General features: G+C 37.4%; 1 protein-coding gene across 1 annotated transcript; it reads left to right on the top strand.

The window, feature by feature from the left end:
* The first annotated feature begins 202 nt into the window (after positions 1-202).
* On the top strand, positions 203-15,741 carry LOC124145478. Its single transcript, XM_046515258.2, has 6 exons — positions 203-254; positions 11,338-11,552; positions 11,878-11,905; positions 13,813-14,013; positions 14,780-14,898; positions 15,485-15,741. Exons 2-6 carry the CDS (start codon positions 11,349-11,351, stop codon positions 15,620-15,622), a joined length of 690 nt encoding a protein of 229 aa, XP_046371214.2. The 5' UTR covers positions 203-254; positions 11,338-11,348; the 3' UTR covers positions 15,623-15,741.
* Positions 15,742-16,068: the final 327 nt, after the last annotated feature.

The following is a 16,068-nucleotide window of genomic DNA, read 5'->3' on the forward strand; positions in this document are numbered from 1 at the left end:
GAGAGAGAGAGAGAGAGAGAGCGCAAGCAAGCATCTGTTACCAGTGTTATCCGTGCGGGACGCCTCATATTTCTGATAGGATAAACACATTTGGTATTAATATCATTTAACACCAGTTTAATTACACCCGTGTCGTGATCAAAGTGACAATTAACTTTCTATTAGCATAATGGACATATATATATATATACAAGCACGTACACTTCAGCCAACATATATCTACCAACAGGTCGACACTGCCACAGGCTGAAAAGGTAAGTTCAATCGATATATAATTTTGTTACGTATTGGCCACAGGCCATTTGTAAATAATTGCAGAATTAACACGTCCCATTTTAATTCTTGAAACCCAAAAGTCCAGAAACTCTACGGTTTTTGCCAAGTCTCGGTTAAAGGTATTTACAAAATTAAAGATGCTGTTTTCATGGGAACATACCAAGGAAGAAAAAATGAAAAAAATATTGTTCAAAAACTCAATATTTAGACTATGTCACCCATGGGCAGGCCCATGGGCGAAGTGTGGCCCATGGGCGAGAATATGTTCCTTTACTTAAAACTCATGTTTTTGTTACGCAAATACATTAAATGTATTCATTCAAGTATCATGACACAAAATTTAACTCATTTTAACTTAATTCAACGATTTTATAGAGATATTGAAATATTTCGCCCATGGGCGAGAAAAAGGTTTGGCCCATGGGCAGGCCAATGGGCGAGAATATGTTCCTTTACTTAAAACTCATTTTTTTGTTACGCAAATACATTAAATGTATTCATTCAAGTATCATGACACAAAATTTAACTCATTTTAACTTAATTCAACGATTTTATAGAGATATTGAAATATTTCGCCCATGGGCGAGAAAAAGGTTTGGCCCATGGGCAGGCCAATGGGCGAGAATATGTTCCTTTACTTAAAACTCATTTTTTTGTTTCGCAAATACATTTAATGTATTCATTCAAGTATCATGACACAAAATTTAACTCATTTTAACTTAATTCAACGATTTTATAACGATATTGAAATATTTCGCCGATTAGCGTGAAAAAGGTTTGGCCCATGGGCGAGAATATGTTCCTTTACTTAAAACTCATTTTTTTCTTTCGCAAATACATTTAATGTATTCATTCAAGTATCATGACACAAAATTTAATTCATTTTAACTTAATTCAACGATTTTATAGCGATATTGAAATATTTCGCCCATGGGCGAGAAAAAGGTTTGGCCCATGGGCGAGAATACGTTCCTTTACTCAAAACTCATGTTTTTGTTTCGCAAATACATTTAAATGTATTTATTCAAGTATCATGACACAAAATTTAACTCATTTTAACGTATTTCAACGATTTTATAGCGATATTGAAATATTTCGCCCATGGCCGAGAAAAAGGTTTTGCCCATCAACTAACTGTGTGCAAAGTTTATTGTATCATGTGAAATATACTTTATATTATATCATTACATTTCTATTTAAAAAGGGCATTTGGTTGGATGTTTCCTTTATAGAAGTTCTACAAATTTCACCTGTTTTACATATTGTAGCGATCTTTAATGAACCCGGCCTTACCTCTCAAAACGTTTTGGCGGTTTATCATACGAATTCATGTGCGTGTACTCCATTTCATTGGAGTTATTTTCCACAACATTAAATTTTAGTTAGTTTCTATTTCATTTCCCATTTTATGTCCCGTTGATACATCACACTGGGCAATTACGTGACAGGTACGCGTGCGCGTATTTTAATGGAAAGAAACTATTCGTCTTTTATTGCATAACGTTTGGCTGAATATCTTACATTCTAACGAAATCTCGAAATAATTATTTATGTACAAGCGATGTCGAACTGACCAGTAGGAATTATGTTTCAATGCGATTGAGGAAAATTTGAGAGAATATTGTGACAATAAAGCAACTTTTAACTGCATTGTCACTTTTGGTATGAAAATGGTAATAGTTAAGAAAAACGTAACAGCCTTCTCATGATAATTCTCATATTCTCATTTGTACGTTGTGTCTAATTACAGTGTCGGCCTTATTTACAGGTGATTCTACAATACTTGCTGTCGGTCAATTAGAATCTGCCACACCACGCGTGAATCAACAGTTATGCAGGTGTTGATGTTGGCAAATACCTAGCCTGTACATGTATATTTTTGTGGATACATGTATTACATATTTTCGTTGATATGTGGATATATTAAGCACAAAGATACAAAAAGTTTATGAAAGATGAATTTTTGCCTTGATATATATATTCAACGAGAACGAATCTTGTATTTTCTCCGCGATCCTGATGTGTATCATCGTTTAATGGGTCATTCATTAAAAGTAGGTTGTGAGGCGATATCAAAGGAGCCGCTCAATTTACACAGTGTCGTCCGTTTCGCGTGAACTACCACCCTACCCTGTCAGTAAGAGTTATGTAATCGGTACACAAATATATTTGGTGCGATGTCAGTGTGGAAGGAGTTTGAATTACGTCCGCCACTGGCCACAGAAATCCTCAAAGTATAGTAACAATCCACAAGGCCAATGCCGTACTAATAACCTAGTGACTCACGTAACAACGGCTGTCAATATGTCTGCTACAGCTACCATACCATCATCCCTGTCACAACTGGCGTATTAACGGCTTATTCAAAATATTAATTGTAGAAACGTCGTTACCAGACTAACGTACGTCGTATTCAGTCCTCAACAGGATGTTACATTCCTTATATCAGCTAACAGCCCTGTTTGTGAAAATATTTACTAGACATAAGATTTAAAGACTAATAAAATCAATTGTAAGACCGCATAGACCATAAAACCGAATAAAATATGTCTTGGTATCATCTCTTGTGTATTAGATGATGGCAATTACCTGAAATGTTATAACGTTAGATTAAGAAGGCGAAACATTAAAGTGTTTACAATACTTGGAAACATGAGCAATAAGATGTAGCAACATAAACATGCATGGAATAGGGAAAATGGTGAAAACAAATTGAAAAGGATTTTAATACAAAATTATTGAACTAAATAACTTGCCTGAACAGAAGGGGTATCCAAACTTGTTTGACAGTTATTCGTGTGTTGTAGACTGTCGAATGGGACTCATGTGTGTACGTAGGGTATGCATATCTATTGCAAGTTTTAGTACTCATACACTTTCTCTTTTTGTGGTGACATGATTTCTATTTTCGTACATGATATGATTTCATTTTTATCTTTGGCTGCTATGTTTATATATGTTCGAGTAGCTGTCTGTCCCTCATAAATTGACATAGTTCTGCCTCGCTATTGCATCTCTTGACTACAGGAGATCTACAGCATATAGCGGATCTAACTGCAATTCTTGTTTTAACCAAGCCCGGGTTTGACATTCCAGTAACTGAATTCAGGTTGATTGCAAGATATGTATACCTCGTCATAGTGATTGTTGTGAATTCCTGAAAGTTTTGTTTGTTTGTTAGTTGTATTGCGCCGCACTAAGCAATATTTCAGCTGTATGACGGCGGTCTGTAAATAATCAAGTCTGGACCAGACAATTCAGTGATTGACATCATGTGCATCGATCCGCGCAATTGGGATACGATGACATGCATCGACCAAGTCAGCGAGCCTGACCACCCGATCCCGGTAGTCGCCGCTTACTACAAGCGCTGTCGCCCTTTTACGACAAGAATGGGTTGTTGAAGATCGTCACGGGTCCATTGAATGCAGGGATTTGTGTAAAGTCATTCAGACAGCATACAATGCCAACTCAAAAATTATACTCAGTGTCTCCGCAAAGTAATATAGTACGGTACTTAGAGTACATGTGAGATTATACTCAGATTAGGGAGATGTTTAATCCATATAACGTGTTATTATTCTACCTAACAATGTATTTAATGAAATGAATGCAAAACAAATTCAATGGCTAAAAGGTTTCATTGAAAAAACTACCACTAGTCTTGCCTTGTAAAACAACTGCAACCCGACACAGATTAAACGCAACTTACAAACACAATCATAATCTGGTTAGTCTGTATCACTCAACGAGGCCGCTTACTCTGCCCATAGTATGACAGTATTGTGCAGTTCAGTAATTAGGAGGTCACACTTGACTGGTCTGACTGATGATTAGGTCGTCTGATAATTGGGAGTGAACCATAGCAAGTAGTATCTGCGAAACTATTTGCTCCTTTTATGGGACCGATTAGTTTTATGACCATGGGCCTCGGCACAAGCGTGGTGTTGGAAGACAAATAATACATGTACATCCGATATGGTGACTGTTTTTCGCTATTCATATTCTAAATACATTCATAATACCACAACATTTTAGTGCTCCTTGAAACTTTACAATCACTTCAATATGTACAATAGATTGAACGAGAACAAATGATATATTGCAGATTATTAAATCATTGTCTCTATTATCAGCCGCTACGTTTGTATCGTTTGCATTGTACAAAGAAATATTTTATCTGTCCTTTTGCAGATTTAGCCTCAGAATGTGCTCATTCGAATTAGGAACGAAAATAATTGCTTATCATGAGTATATATGATACAGTTAAAAGTTACCTATACACTGTAGACGTATTCACTTTGAAGTCGCATACGACCTTCGCGAGCGAGATGAATGATCCAGGTTAATTGGAACGAAGTCTAGAAAGGGTTATAAAGTTTTGTATTTGGTAATGTGTAGGTTTGTTAAATATGATTTTTTAAATTCCTTTTATTTCAATATGTAAAAACATAATTATGCGCTTAAAAACAGAGCTGACTTGATGGGAGATATGGCGTTAGCCACCTGAGATTGTCTGTTGAACACGGTTTAACCTTACTGTGTCCTCACCCTGGTTGTTGTTACCGTTGTTGTAAGGGATTAAGAGCTACGGCTCATTGCATTTTTGGTTACAGCCTGTATCAGTAAAGTGGACATGTGCAGGTGAACTCTGTTCAAATAGTATATGAAATGCCCAAAAATGTGAACTCCAGACAATAATAACCTGAGAGTAAATCCACGTGCGTCTGCCTTTCCCCTCGTTCACCTTCGAAATCCTTGATTATTACATCATGCCAGAGTTCTGAAATTCATAGACAATGTTGCTGAACAGTAGAATCTGATGGACGTATTGTGCAGAACCTGTTTGACACTATGGGTTCCAGGACCACTAACACTCTAAGCTGAAAAAGTTTGGTCCTAACCGCCCCAACATCTACAAGTTTGTAAGCTTGTAGACATCATTAAGAAGTAATTAACAGTCCCATGCTGAGACCTTTCTCAAAATTCAGGCCGGTGGCAGGCTGCCAACAAAGAGAAGAAAATATCGCAACCCCGACACAAGTGTGCTCAGTCAAACAATGAACTTACGACCGGCAGAAAACAACTCCAGTTGAGTATGCCGATGCTGTATCTCAGCCGTGTTGGCCTGAAAATTTAAACATGCTAATTAAATCCATAATCGTATAATTATTTTTAATAGCAACCGTATCTTAATTTGTTCTGGCACTGTATCATATCGTGTATTTCATCTGTATATGCGTAATGTGTATATGTATAAATGACTACACTTATACCGCATATTCTGCAACAGACTATTAATAATCACCTTATTATTGTCTCTCCATTTACCATGGCTGACTGCACTAATACCCTTTTAACAGTGGACACCGATATCAGTATACATGTAGGCTTTTTGTTCAAAAGGGAATATGCAGGAAATTATATGTAACAATTAACTGTGTACTAATTACATGTTTGAATGTTATCAGTTTTACGTTCTGAGATACAGTGATGTAAGCATCTTCTACAATTAACAATACATGTATATAATAAAATACAAAACTCAAAATCGAGCATGTAGATTCTTTCTCGGAGTGGGCTGTAAGTCATCAAACTTGTCAGTTCGAGGGGATATGGGTTGGACTTCGCCTTATACCAAGCAAAAGTTAGAAATTTTACAACTATGGTATCGTCTACAAAACTGTGACAACATTCGAGTGAGTAGTAGAGTCCATCTATGGTCACGTAATTATCGTAAATCATGGACTAATAAGGTTTTTACACTTATCAAGTCGTGGCAACTACCTATTTTGGATATATTTAATTTAACACCCCCTGACATGGACTACATAAAGACTTGGCTTATATCCAATGATTACCACGACTGGCTACGTCAGCTGTGGGACGATCGAGGGCTTATAAACGGTAACAAACTTAGAACATATAGTCTCTTTAAGGGCTCGCTTAACACTGAACCATATGTTCAACTTATAATGGACCGATCTTATCGAAGTACACTCGCCAAAATACGTACAGGAACTTTACCTCTTGAAATAGAGACCGGTAGATTTTCACGACCGACTGTCCCCTTGGAAGAAACGTAAGATATGTAAAATGTGTGACTCTAAAGCAATCGAAGATGAAATCCACTTTCTAACTGAATGTAACTTTTATTCTGATCTAAGATATGATTTATGGAATTATATTGCCTCCTTGGAACCCTCCTTCCCGACCTTTTCTCTACTGCAACAGACCTGTTATCTAATGAATACTACATGTATAAGTAAATCCCTAGCCTCCCTTGTCTACAGAATGTACAGGCGCCGTAAACTTTATATAAACTCTTAGCTTTTATTTTAATTACTTTTTATCCCATCCATAATGTTATGCATTGTCTTATATATGCACGTAGGTGTGTAGGCGGGTGTGTTTATGTACGTTAGTTCACAGCGCCTCTCATTTATATCATCTGTTGTATTTAATGTATGTTCATACTGTATTCAGTACGACACTTGTATGGTTGTATGTGTATATGTATATATGGACTGAGGTGTGAATGGATGGATATAGGTATGGTTGTATGTGTGTATGTATATATGGATCGATATGTGTATGGATGAATATAGGTATGGATGTATGGTTGTATGTGTGTTAGTATATTTGGATTGCGGTGTGTTTGAATGGATATAGGTATGGATGTGTGTTAGTATATTTGGATTGAGGTGTGTTTGAACGGACATAGGTATGGATGGACCTGTGTATGTATAATACGGATTGATTTATGTTTGATGCATATAGGTATGTATGTAGGTTGGTATGTTAGTATGTATGCTGGTTATACAAGTAGGTTAGTATACACGATTGATGAATTAAGTTGTGTGTATATGGACGCATATGTGTATAGATGTATGACATGTATGAGATTGCCGTGAGTGTTCTGTATGAGACTGCTGTGAGTGTCCTGTATGAGATTGCTTGCTGTGACCGTCCTGTATGCTTACCTGTTTGTATGCTTACCTGTTTGAATGCTTTGAGCGGGATTTTAATGCGGATGTGGGTGTGGGTGTGGGTGTGGGTGTGGGTGTGGATGTGGATGTGGGTGTGGGTGTGGGTGTGGGTGTGGGTGTGGGTGTGGGTGTGGGTGATGGTGTAGTAATATACAAAGTTGCAACTAATTTTTCCTTTCTTTTTTTATATATTTTAAATGTACCATTATGTAATTAGTGTCTCGTAGGCCAACTAGCCGGGTGCTGTTTTTTTAATGAAATGTTTATATGTCCATATATTTAGTACTGCAGCATGTGACACTTTAATAAAACAATTTTCTTCTTTTTTTTCTTTTTTCTTCTTCTTCTTCTACATAATAAAATCCAAAACTCTCTCCCGTAAGTTTTTGTGGAAATCATTCGATCAAGTAAAAATGACTGCGTGACAAGACGAATCAACTATTTATACCCGATAAAAGAAACTGCCTTATTTAAGGAACAGTTCTATAACAGGACATTTGAAATTTCTAACAAGCAGATACATTAGAGACAGTGACTAGACTACAGGTACGTAATCCGTATCAATCAAAGGTGTAAAAAAACTGAAAATGATATCTGTCGGAGACCTACCAAATTACCAAGTTTTATCATTACTATATTTATTACAATGCAAATACTTTAGTGATACATTTTTCAGAGAAGAGGGGCATATACACAAGTATATTGCTTCCGTGTGTGAATGCAGGTTGTACTTGGCATCTCAGTTCTCAGTTTCATACCGGTTGTATAACTGAATTTGTATATGGAACCATGCGTACAGCATGACAATTACTTGCTATTCGTCAGTTTACAACACACATTACACGGTCAAACAATTTTGGGCACCGCTTTTGCAAGTTATTTAGTACAATAATGTTTTATTAAAATCTTTTTCAATTTGTTTTCACCATTTTCCCTATTGACAGTCGTTGTTACGTGCGTCACTAGGTAATTAGTACGGCATTGACCTTGTTGATTGTCGTATACTTTGAGGATTTCTGTGGCCAGTGGCGGACGTAATTCAAACTCCTTCCTTACTGACACCGCATCAAATATATTTGTGTACCGATTACATAACTCTTATGGACAGGGTGGGGTGGTAGTTCACCGGACGACACTGTGTATATTGGGCGGCTCCTTTGATATCTTCTCCAAACATACGTTTATTAAATGACCCCATTAAACGATGATACACATCTCAATGAATATATCAAGGCACTAATTCATCTTTCATAAACATTTTTTTTGTCTTTGTGCTTAATGTATACACATATCAACGAACATTTGTAAAACATGTATCCACAAAAAATAAACATTTTCAGGCTAGGTATTTGCCCACAGCAACACCTGCATAACTGTTTATTCACGCGTGGTGTGGTAGATCGTAATTGACCGAGAGCAGGTATTGTAGAATCACCTGTAAATAAGGCCGACACTGTAATTAGATACAACATACTAATGAGAATTATCATAAGAAGGCTGTTGTTTTTTCTGAACTGTTACCATTTTCATACCAAAAGTGACAATGCAGTTAAAAGTTGCTTTAGTGTCACAATATTCTCTCACGTTTTCCTCAATCGCATTGAAACAAAATTCCCACTGGTCAGTTCGACACCGCCTGTAGTTAAATAATTATTTCGAGATTTCGTTAGAATGTAAGATATTCAGCCAAACGTTATGCAATAAAAGACGAATAGTTTTTTTCATAAAAATACGCGCACGCGTACCTGTATATTGCATACCTAGTGTCACGTAATTGCCCAGTGTGATGTATCAACGGGACATAAAATGGGAAATGAAATAGAAACTAACTAAAATTTAATGTTGTGGAAAATAACTCCAATGAATTGGAGTACACGCACATGAATTCGTATGATAAACTGTCAAAACGTTTTGAGCGGTAAGGCCGGGTTCATTAAAGATCGCTACAATATGTAAAACAGGTGAAATTTGTAGAACTTCTATAAAGGAATCATCCAACCAAATGCCCTTTTTAAATAGTAATGTAATAATATAATATAAAGTATATTTCACATGATACAATATACTTTGCACACATTTAGTTGATGCTTTAAAGGGACTGACGAAAACATGGGCGAAATATTTTAATAACGCCGTAAAATAGTTGAATTAAGTTAACATTTGTTAAATTATGTGACATGAAACTTCTAAGAACATATACTCGCCCATGGGCCTGCCCATGGGCCTACCCATGGGCCAGACTTCGCCCATGGGCCTGCCCATGGGCGACATAGTCTAATTTTTTTGTTTTTAAGTTTTAAGTTAAGTTAAGTTTTTGAACAATTTTTTTTTCATTTTTTCTTCCTTGGTATGTTCCCATGAAAACAGCATCTTTAACCGAGACTGGGCAAAGACCGTAGAGTTTCTGGACTTTTTGGTTTCCAGAATTAAAATGGGACGTGTTAGATCCACATTTAGACAGAGAGAAATATTTATTCAGTGTAAGGTCATCGACCCCCCAAACAATCATTTGTATTATAATATATTAACTGCATGCTAAAATATAACATACATGATTTTATCTCTTTGGCATGTCTCAACACTTGAATAAAACTTCTTTTTCTTTGGTCTGTAGCAACTTTTAAAATTTGTCCATAGTTGGAGTGTCAAAATAAAATGAACATTGTTATGTCGATCAGTTTCCATTGATAGATTAAAGTTGTTGCATCATTGCCTGTTTGCGCGTTACAAGCTTGAACTGAATTCCTCCCTCGAACCTTTCTCGCTGGCTGCCTGAATAACATACGATACATTGCAGAGGAAGTGTGGGTAAGGGAGATAATCACTCACCCACTGTGAAACAGCTTGAATAAGATACGATGTAAAACATTGTAAGGTCAGGGCGTGATAAAACTCTATACTACGCCTATAGCTAAAGGAGATAATCCTCAATGCGCAATAATTTATTCTTACAAAATAATAACCGGTTAACGGCGAAATGAAATATATTTCCCCAAAACATGTTTAGCTCTTTTAAAAACAAAATGAACAAATTGCATGCGTTATCTACATTTACGAAACGTCACTTTGTCTCAGAATGTGACAGGCGATTGGTTAAAATATGTCCAGATTAAGTCACTCTCATTTCATTAATTTAAAAACTCATAATTCTTCAGAGAAACAAAAATGGCGATCTCCTTCAGTCAAAATAAAACTAAGCCCAATACTTCCCCGCCTTCAGGGCGGAGAAAAATAAATCACCGGCAAAGATTAGAGCGAAGACGTTAGGCGTGTCTTTTGGAACAAATATACCTACTCAACCATTCTTTTTTGACAAGGATACAAGATGATTTATGAATACGATGAACAATTTAGGACTTATATAGACCACATACATTCTACAATTTACTAACACGTCATATGATAACTTTTTATTGACACAACATTGACAGGATATTCAACATCTGGTCTATGTCTAAAATGCGTGTGTTTAGCAGTCATGACATAGTCGGATTTGTAGAAGGAACTCTCCTTTTAGCATAGACGGGTTTTGTTGATTCATTCACGTGAACATTGCATGGGTGGAGGAAGCGTTTGAGTGCAGGATATTGCTAAATGCCGTACGCTGAGCAAATGATGCACGCGTGGCCTGGTTATGAAAGAATTGCTCATTCTTTCGTCCAGAGACACCAGACACCTACAGCACCAAGGCTCGCCTCTGAAAATATTTTTTAGGACTGCTGTGGCATGGACAATATTAAAGTGGTTTGAATATGTTTGCGATAACCTTGTAGCATGACATATGGTTGACATCATCTTGCCGTAGTTATTTCTTCCCAGGTAATATCTTTCGAATTTTCAACAAGAGTTGTAAATGCGCTATCTTGGTTGACAGTAATGAAAGAATGACGTAAACAAAGATAGCTCAGCCCAAAGGGGAGGTTATTGGAACAGCGCGATGGTCAGTCGGCACCTTTGATCTGATAGTGAAGTATCTCAGTTGAATTGCAGCAATTGTCAACTAAGAGATGTTTGATTTTCATCAGAGCTTAAATACGTGCCTCACGAAGCCTCTTTTTTGCCTGTTCATAAGGATTTGCAACAATGCTGCTGCTCGTCGCTGGTATCATCACCCTCTCGCGTCTCCCCCTGTTGGTTCTCAGCGCTGATGAGGGTAGAGACGCCCTTCTATACCAAGTGGACATCTTCCTGCCCCCTAAGGAAGGGAAGAATGAGACAGCGGATATACTGGACATTCAGGAGACAGTGAAAGATCTATCTGACATCGATGTCCTTTTTTCATTCAAGGTTGTACATTTATTGCGAACAAGTCATAATCCAAAGCACAACATCGATCACCCAATACACTACAATTACATCGTCTATATATTACCATAAATATATAGTCGCAACAACATATGTTTTAATTTTTGCATCACCTTCGGGATTTTCTCTCAACTCACACACTCACTTACTCAATGCAAAACAAACGAACACTTGAACAGGTTTTGTAAAATGATTTCATTTATTGTATGTAACATGGATAAGCAAATTATTCGTAAGAATATGCAAAATATTTAGCAAATGTAGTATCACAGTTATTTGTTTAAAACAATTGTATTTTGTTGAACAGGAACTCGGGAATCCACGAATTATTCTTGGTAAGTTGACTTAACAATTTGCTTTAATTGTCATTATATATAAATAAACGTATGTTTACACTAGGAGTGTATACCTACCGTCATCATATGCCAGTTGGTAATGTTAAATGGTCATCTTGGCAGGTTTTAAGGAATTAACCATCAATGACAAGGTCGTTTGGTATATATTTTAAAGAAAAGATGCAGTATTGCTTACTTTACACGGTTCTTATCTTATTTGTTACATCAAAATACAGAGGAGCCAATCTCGGCTCACAAGGTCGAAGGTTTTTGTGAGGTCTATGAATGTGACATAGATTGGCGTATTTTGCTTTCTGTATTTTTCCTGCAGCTGTTGATTGAGAAGCTCATGTTGTCTGTTGGTCATGCTACCCTGAATCCACCCTGCATTTCACACGAGCGAGCTTTCAGCCAACCATGCGTTTTGCCCTGCTTCTTCCCAAAGGCTGAGACTGAAGCGTCATGGAGAGTGACTTGGCATCTTGGCATCTCACTGTGGAGGCTCTGTGGCCATATAATCATTCAAGGTACCAGTAAAGGAGTTCACTCCCTGCTGGTGTGAGATATTGCTGACATCTTTATGAGTCGTTCCCTCTAGCGTAGTGTGGTGCATCCTCTTTCGCTGAAATCTGATCAAGTAATGGTTTGTGTTTCACTCGGCGCTGAGGTACAAAGATGTAAAAGAATGATGAAGGCCAGTACTTGGACTAGAACACCTTGTGCTGAAGCTTAGTCTAACAAAGAATAAGTGCTACACAGGCAGTGGTTGTGTGACCAGCATGAGAAGTATATTTTCATCCATCTTGCCAATTCGTAGTGTCCCTCACAACAGGGCCGGAATTCAAGGTCAGTACCCTCTCTTTCATTAGAGTCGCCAAGCATTAACAGCTGTTCTTCAATGGTGACCCCCTTGATGACGGTCTGGAGCAGATCGTAGAACTGGACCTCGTTGTTTTGCCTCCTGTGTGGAGCAGAGGTTATGATCGTGCAGCCTGATGAGGCCAGTGGGACGTGACGAGTCGGAGGGTCAGAAGTCTGTCCACTCCACTCTTGCCAGGTTTTATCATTCTGGGCATTGAGTTCTTGTCAGCAAAGTCGGCGGTGTTCTTTCTGGCTTGATCAGCTCCTGTAGCATGGCCATGTCCACTGGTAGGGCTGGTCAGATCACAACACATTGATACCTCCCACAATCGGAAGCTGGCCTTGGTGTTACATTCTACACCAATCAAGCAAGACTTATCACCGGTAGACACCTGCTTCCCAGGTTGTGCCATCACTGTGAGGCAATGCTGGACCCCGTTCCACAAAGAGATCTTGAAGCTAAAGGTGATTGTAACTCCCATACTTTAACATACAGTTACGACAGTCGAAGTGCTTAGTTTGCTTTGTGGGACTGGGCCCTGGAGTTATCAGCTGTTGTCCATGCAACGTCTTGCTGATAGATACAAGGGAAAGGCAAAATAAAACACTGGATGTCCCTTAGTCTTTCCCATGGATGGGAGTTTTCCTTCTAGAAGAGCAACAAGCCAAGGCTGGTGAGACCCCTTTGCCTGAAGCATCTGCTTTTGAGGTGATAGATAGCCGCTATTCCCCAATCACACTCTGCCTTTAAGAGTCTTGGTCAGTAAAAGAAGTTGTGTATAACATTTTGACTTCTCAATATATAAACACTTAATGTCTGCATGGTAATATTTTCCCTGCAATGCAAGGTATATGCAATTGTTTTTCAGTAAAACATGGAGAATAGACAAGTGTTGTTTTCAAAATTTCCGATAGTAGATTCTAAGACCAGTATTTACCTAGCATGTATGGAGGATATATAATTCTTCCAAACATGACTTGATGGTAAGACATTTGAGTTGTATGATAATTTATTTATTGAATCTTGAATTTGCTGCATCTTTCAGTTCTTGACGTTGAGAAAGCATGCAGTTGGCCCCAGTTGACAGGCTTTCTATCAAGCAAAGGATATGAGTTCAATGTCACATCCCTCTACTACGACAGTGACTTCGCCCAGGAGCTCGGTGTCAACATGACAAAGGATATGCTTGCGTCATCTTTCGGGAATCGTGACCTTCTGATGGGCAAAGTGACATTTCCTGTGAAAGGTAAAAAACTGTAGAAATAGAAGAAGAGAAATATTCTCCACAAATACAGAATCATTGTTTATGATCTCGTTTATATAACAAGCATGAACGTATATATATATAACTTATGATATTGGTTTCTTATAGCAAATCCGAGAGAACATACATGTACCTCGCTCTGAGGAAAGCAAAATAGACACGCTGACCTCTACATTAAGTTCCCACACCTCCTTACAAACAGGCACCTACTTCTGTATGAATATTGTGCGAGTTGAGGGCACTAAGCTTGTCAATCAAAGGATTGACTGATGTGTTAATATAAAACACCTAAGAACAAGAAGCCTCAATTGTCTGCAGAAACAGATTCCATTGGGTGTAAAAGGCACAATAGTGGTGACAATTATACGAATAGATCACTAAAAATCAGTGACGACACTGTTTATGTTAGTTTTCTTTGAAGTCATGGAGGTTGTTGAAAACTAACAGAATCAGTCAACATTCGCCTATGTTTTCTTAATCCTGTTTAATTGGCTTCCTGTCTTATTTGCTTAAAGTTTTCGAGGATATTTCGCTAGGTATAAGCAACGATGGACCCAACTGACCCAAACCCTTACTCTTGTATTTCTCACAGTTTCGTTTCTTACCTGCGATATGAAGATATCCCATACTGTAGTTTGTTAATATTGTAATACTTGATGAAATGCAATTTGTATTACATCAGCGTGTTAGAAAAGGAATAATACGTTATGAGTACCATCTCAATGATCTCATTGCGTGTTCCGTTCAGGCTTGTCAACACTTGAATACAACGACATGATTAAATGGACGGTTGAGAGACAAGTAGACATCATAAACAACGGCCAGCAATTGGCATGTTTCAGAACTCTTGCCGAGTATCCGGTAAAGGTAAATCTCTCCTCAACACGTTTCCTTATTTTATGATGATGCATAACTAAAGCAGTAGTATGTGGTAGAACTACCGCATCAATTTGTTAATCAAAACACATGTGTTATAACTATCCCATGAACATATGTTATCAAGGTAGCAGTTTGTCTTGGCCTTCCTTTTATTATAATTTTGACTCTGTTGTAATTGGCGTTTGCTATGTTACATCAGGGCCATGCAGTCATAGAAAGAAGAGAATATATGGATGTCAACTTCTTTATTATGAGGAACACAACCTTTCGGAGTATGTGCGTACTCCTTCATCAGGTGAATGATGATAAAGTGATGAATTCACCTGATGAAGGAGTAAGCATTCTCTTTCTTATGTGTATCACTTCTAAATGCCTTTTAAAGACTTAATGCAGTAACAGACAACATGCTTTAAGGAAAGCGGGAAAATCACTGTCGAAACTTCACGATTATTCTCGAATGATTGGGAAATATAGGTTGTGTTTTTCAATAATTATAATAATAATATATCGTGTGATGGTTGATGTTGTGAAGAAAATGTTCTCTGTCTAATAACTACTTTTCAAACAATTTCAGTGGACATTCTTTCTGCCAGTTACCCAACATCGTATAGACGAATATCAAGAATATTTCCATGGACCTAGGGACTATCAGCTTGTTGTCACACGAATTGAAAACCTGGATTCCTACACAGGAGTGTGCCAAGGAGTCTAAACCGATGTGAACATGCCACATCAAACTGATCAGATAACAATATAAAACAATATTATATTGATTAAAAGTAAGACATGGGATTGTTCATTATGAAGATGTGCAACAAATGCAATTACCTTCACTGAATAAAAAGCATTCATTCCATCTGTCAATGTATTTTATGCCAAGTACATTGTACAAGAGCATGTTAGACAACCGTCACGTACAGATGAAATTCAAACTTCATGCATCATGATGATAATTCACATTCTAAATCACCGCCTCGAACAGTATTCAAATTACATCACGGAGTATCAGATTACAGTTACGAAACATAACAAATAGTCATAGAAAGAAAATAGAAAATACAAATTTAATCAGATATTATGATTGTAAGACTAAAACATGTTGGTGACACATAATATTTGCTCTACACACAGTGTGTTTTCATTTTTATCTATTTTAAA

This window comes from Haliotis rufescens, unplaced genomic scaffold (genome assembly GCF_023055435.1).
Source record: "Haliotis rufescens isolate VD_foot unplaced genomic scaffold, xgHalRufe1.0.p SCAF_10, whole genome shotgun sequence".
Lineage (NCBI taxonomy): Eukaryota > Metazoa > Mollusca > Gastropoda > Lepetellida > Haliotidae > Haliotis > Haliotis rufescens.

What these genes read in the sequence shown, in the direction of transcription:
- LOC124145478 (XM_046515258.2), top strand. Translation starts at nt 11,349, where the DNA reads ATGCTGCTGCTCGTCGCTGGTATCATCACCCTCTCGCGTCTCCCCCTG. An exon ending in ATGTCCTTTTTTCATTCAAG is followed by an intron (nt 11,553 to 11,877) that starts GTTGTACATTTA and finishes TTTGTTGAACAG; the next exon opens with GAACTCGGGAATCCACGAAT. An exon ending in GAATCCACGAATTATTCTTG is followed by an intron (nt 11,906 to 13,812) that starts GTAAGTTGACTT and finishes TGCATCTTTCAG; the next exon opens with TTCTTGACGTTGAGAAAGCA.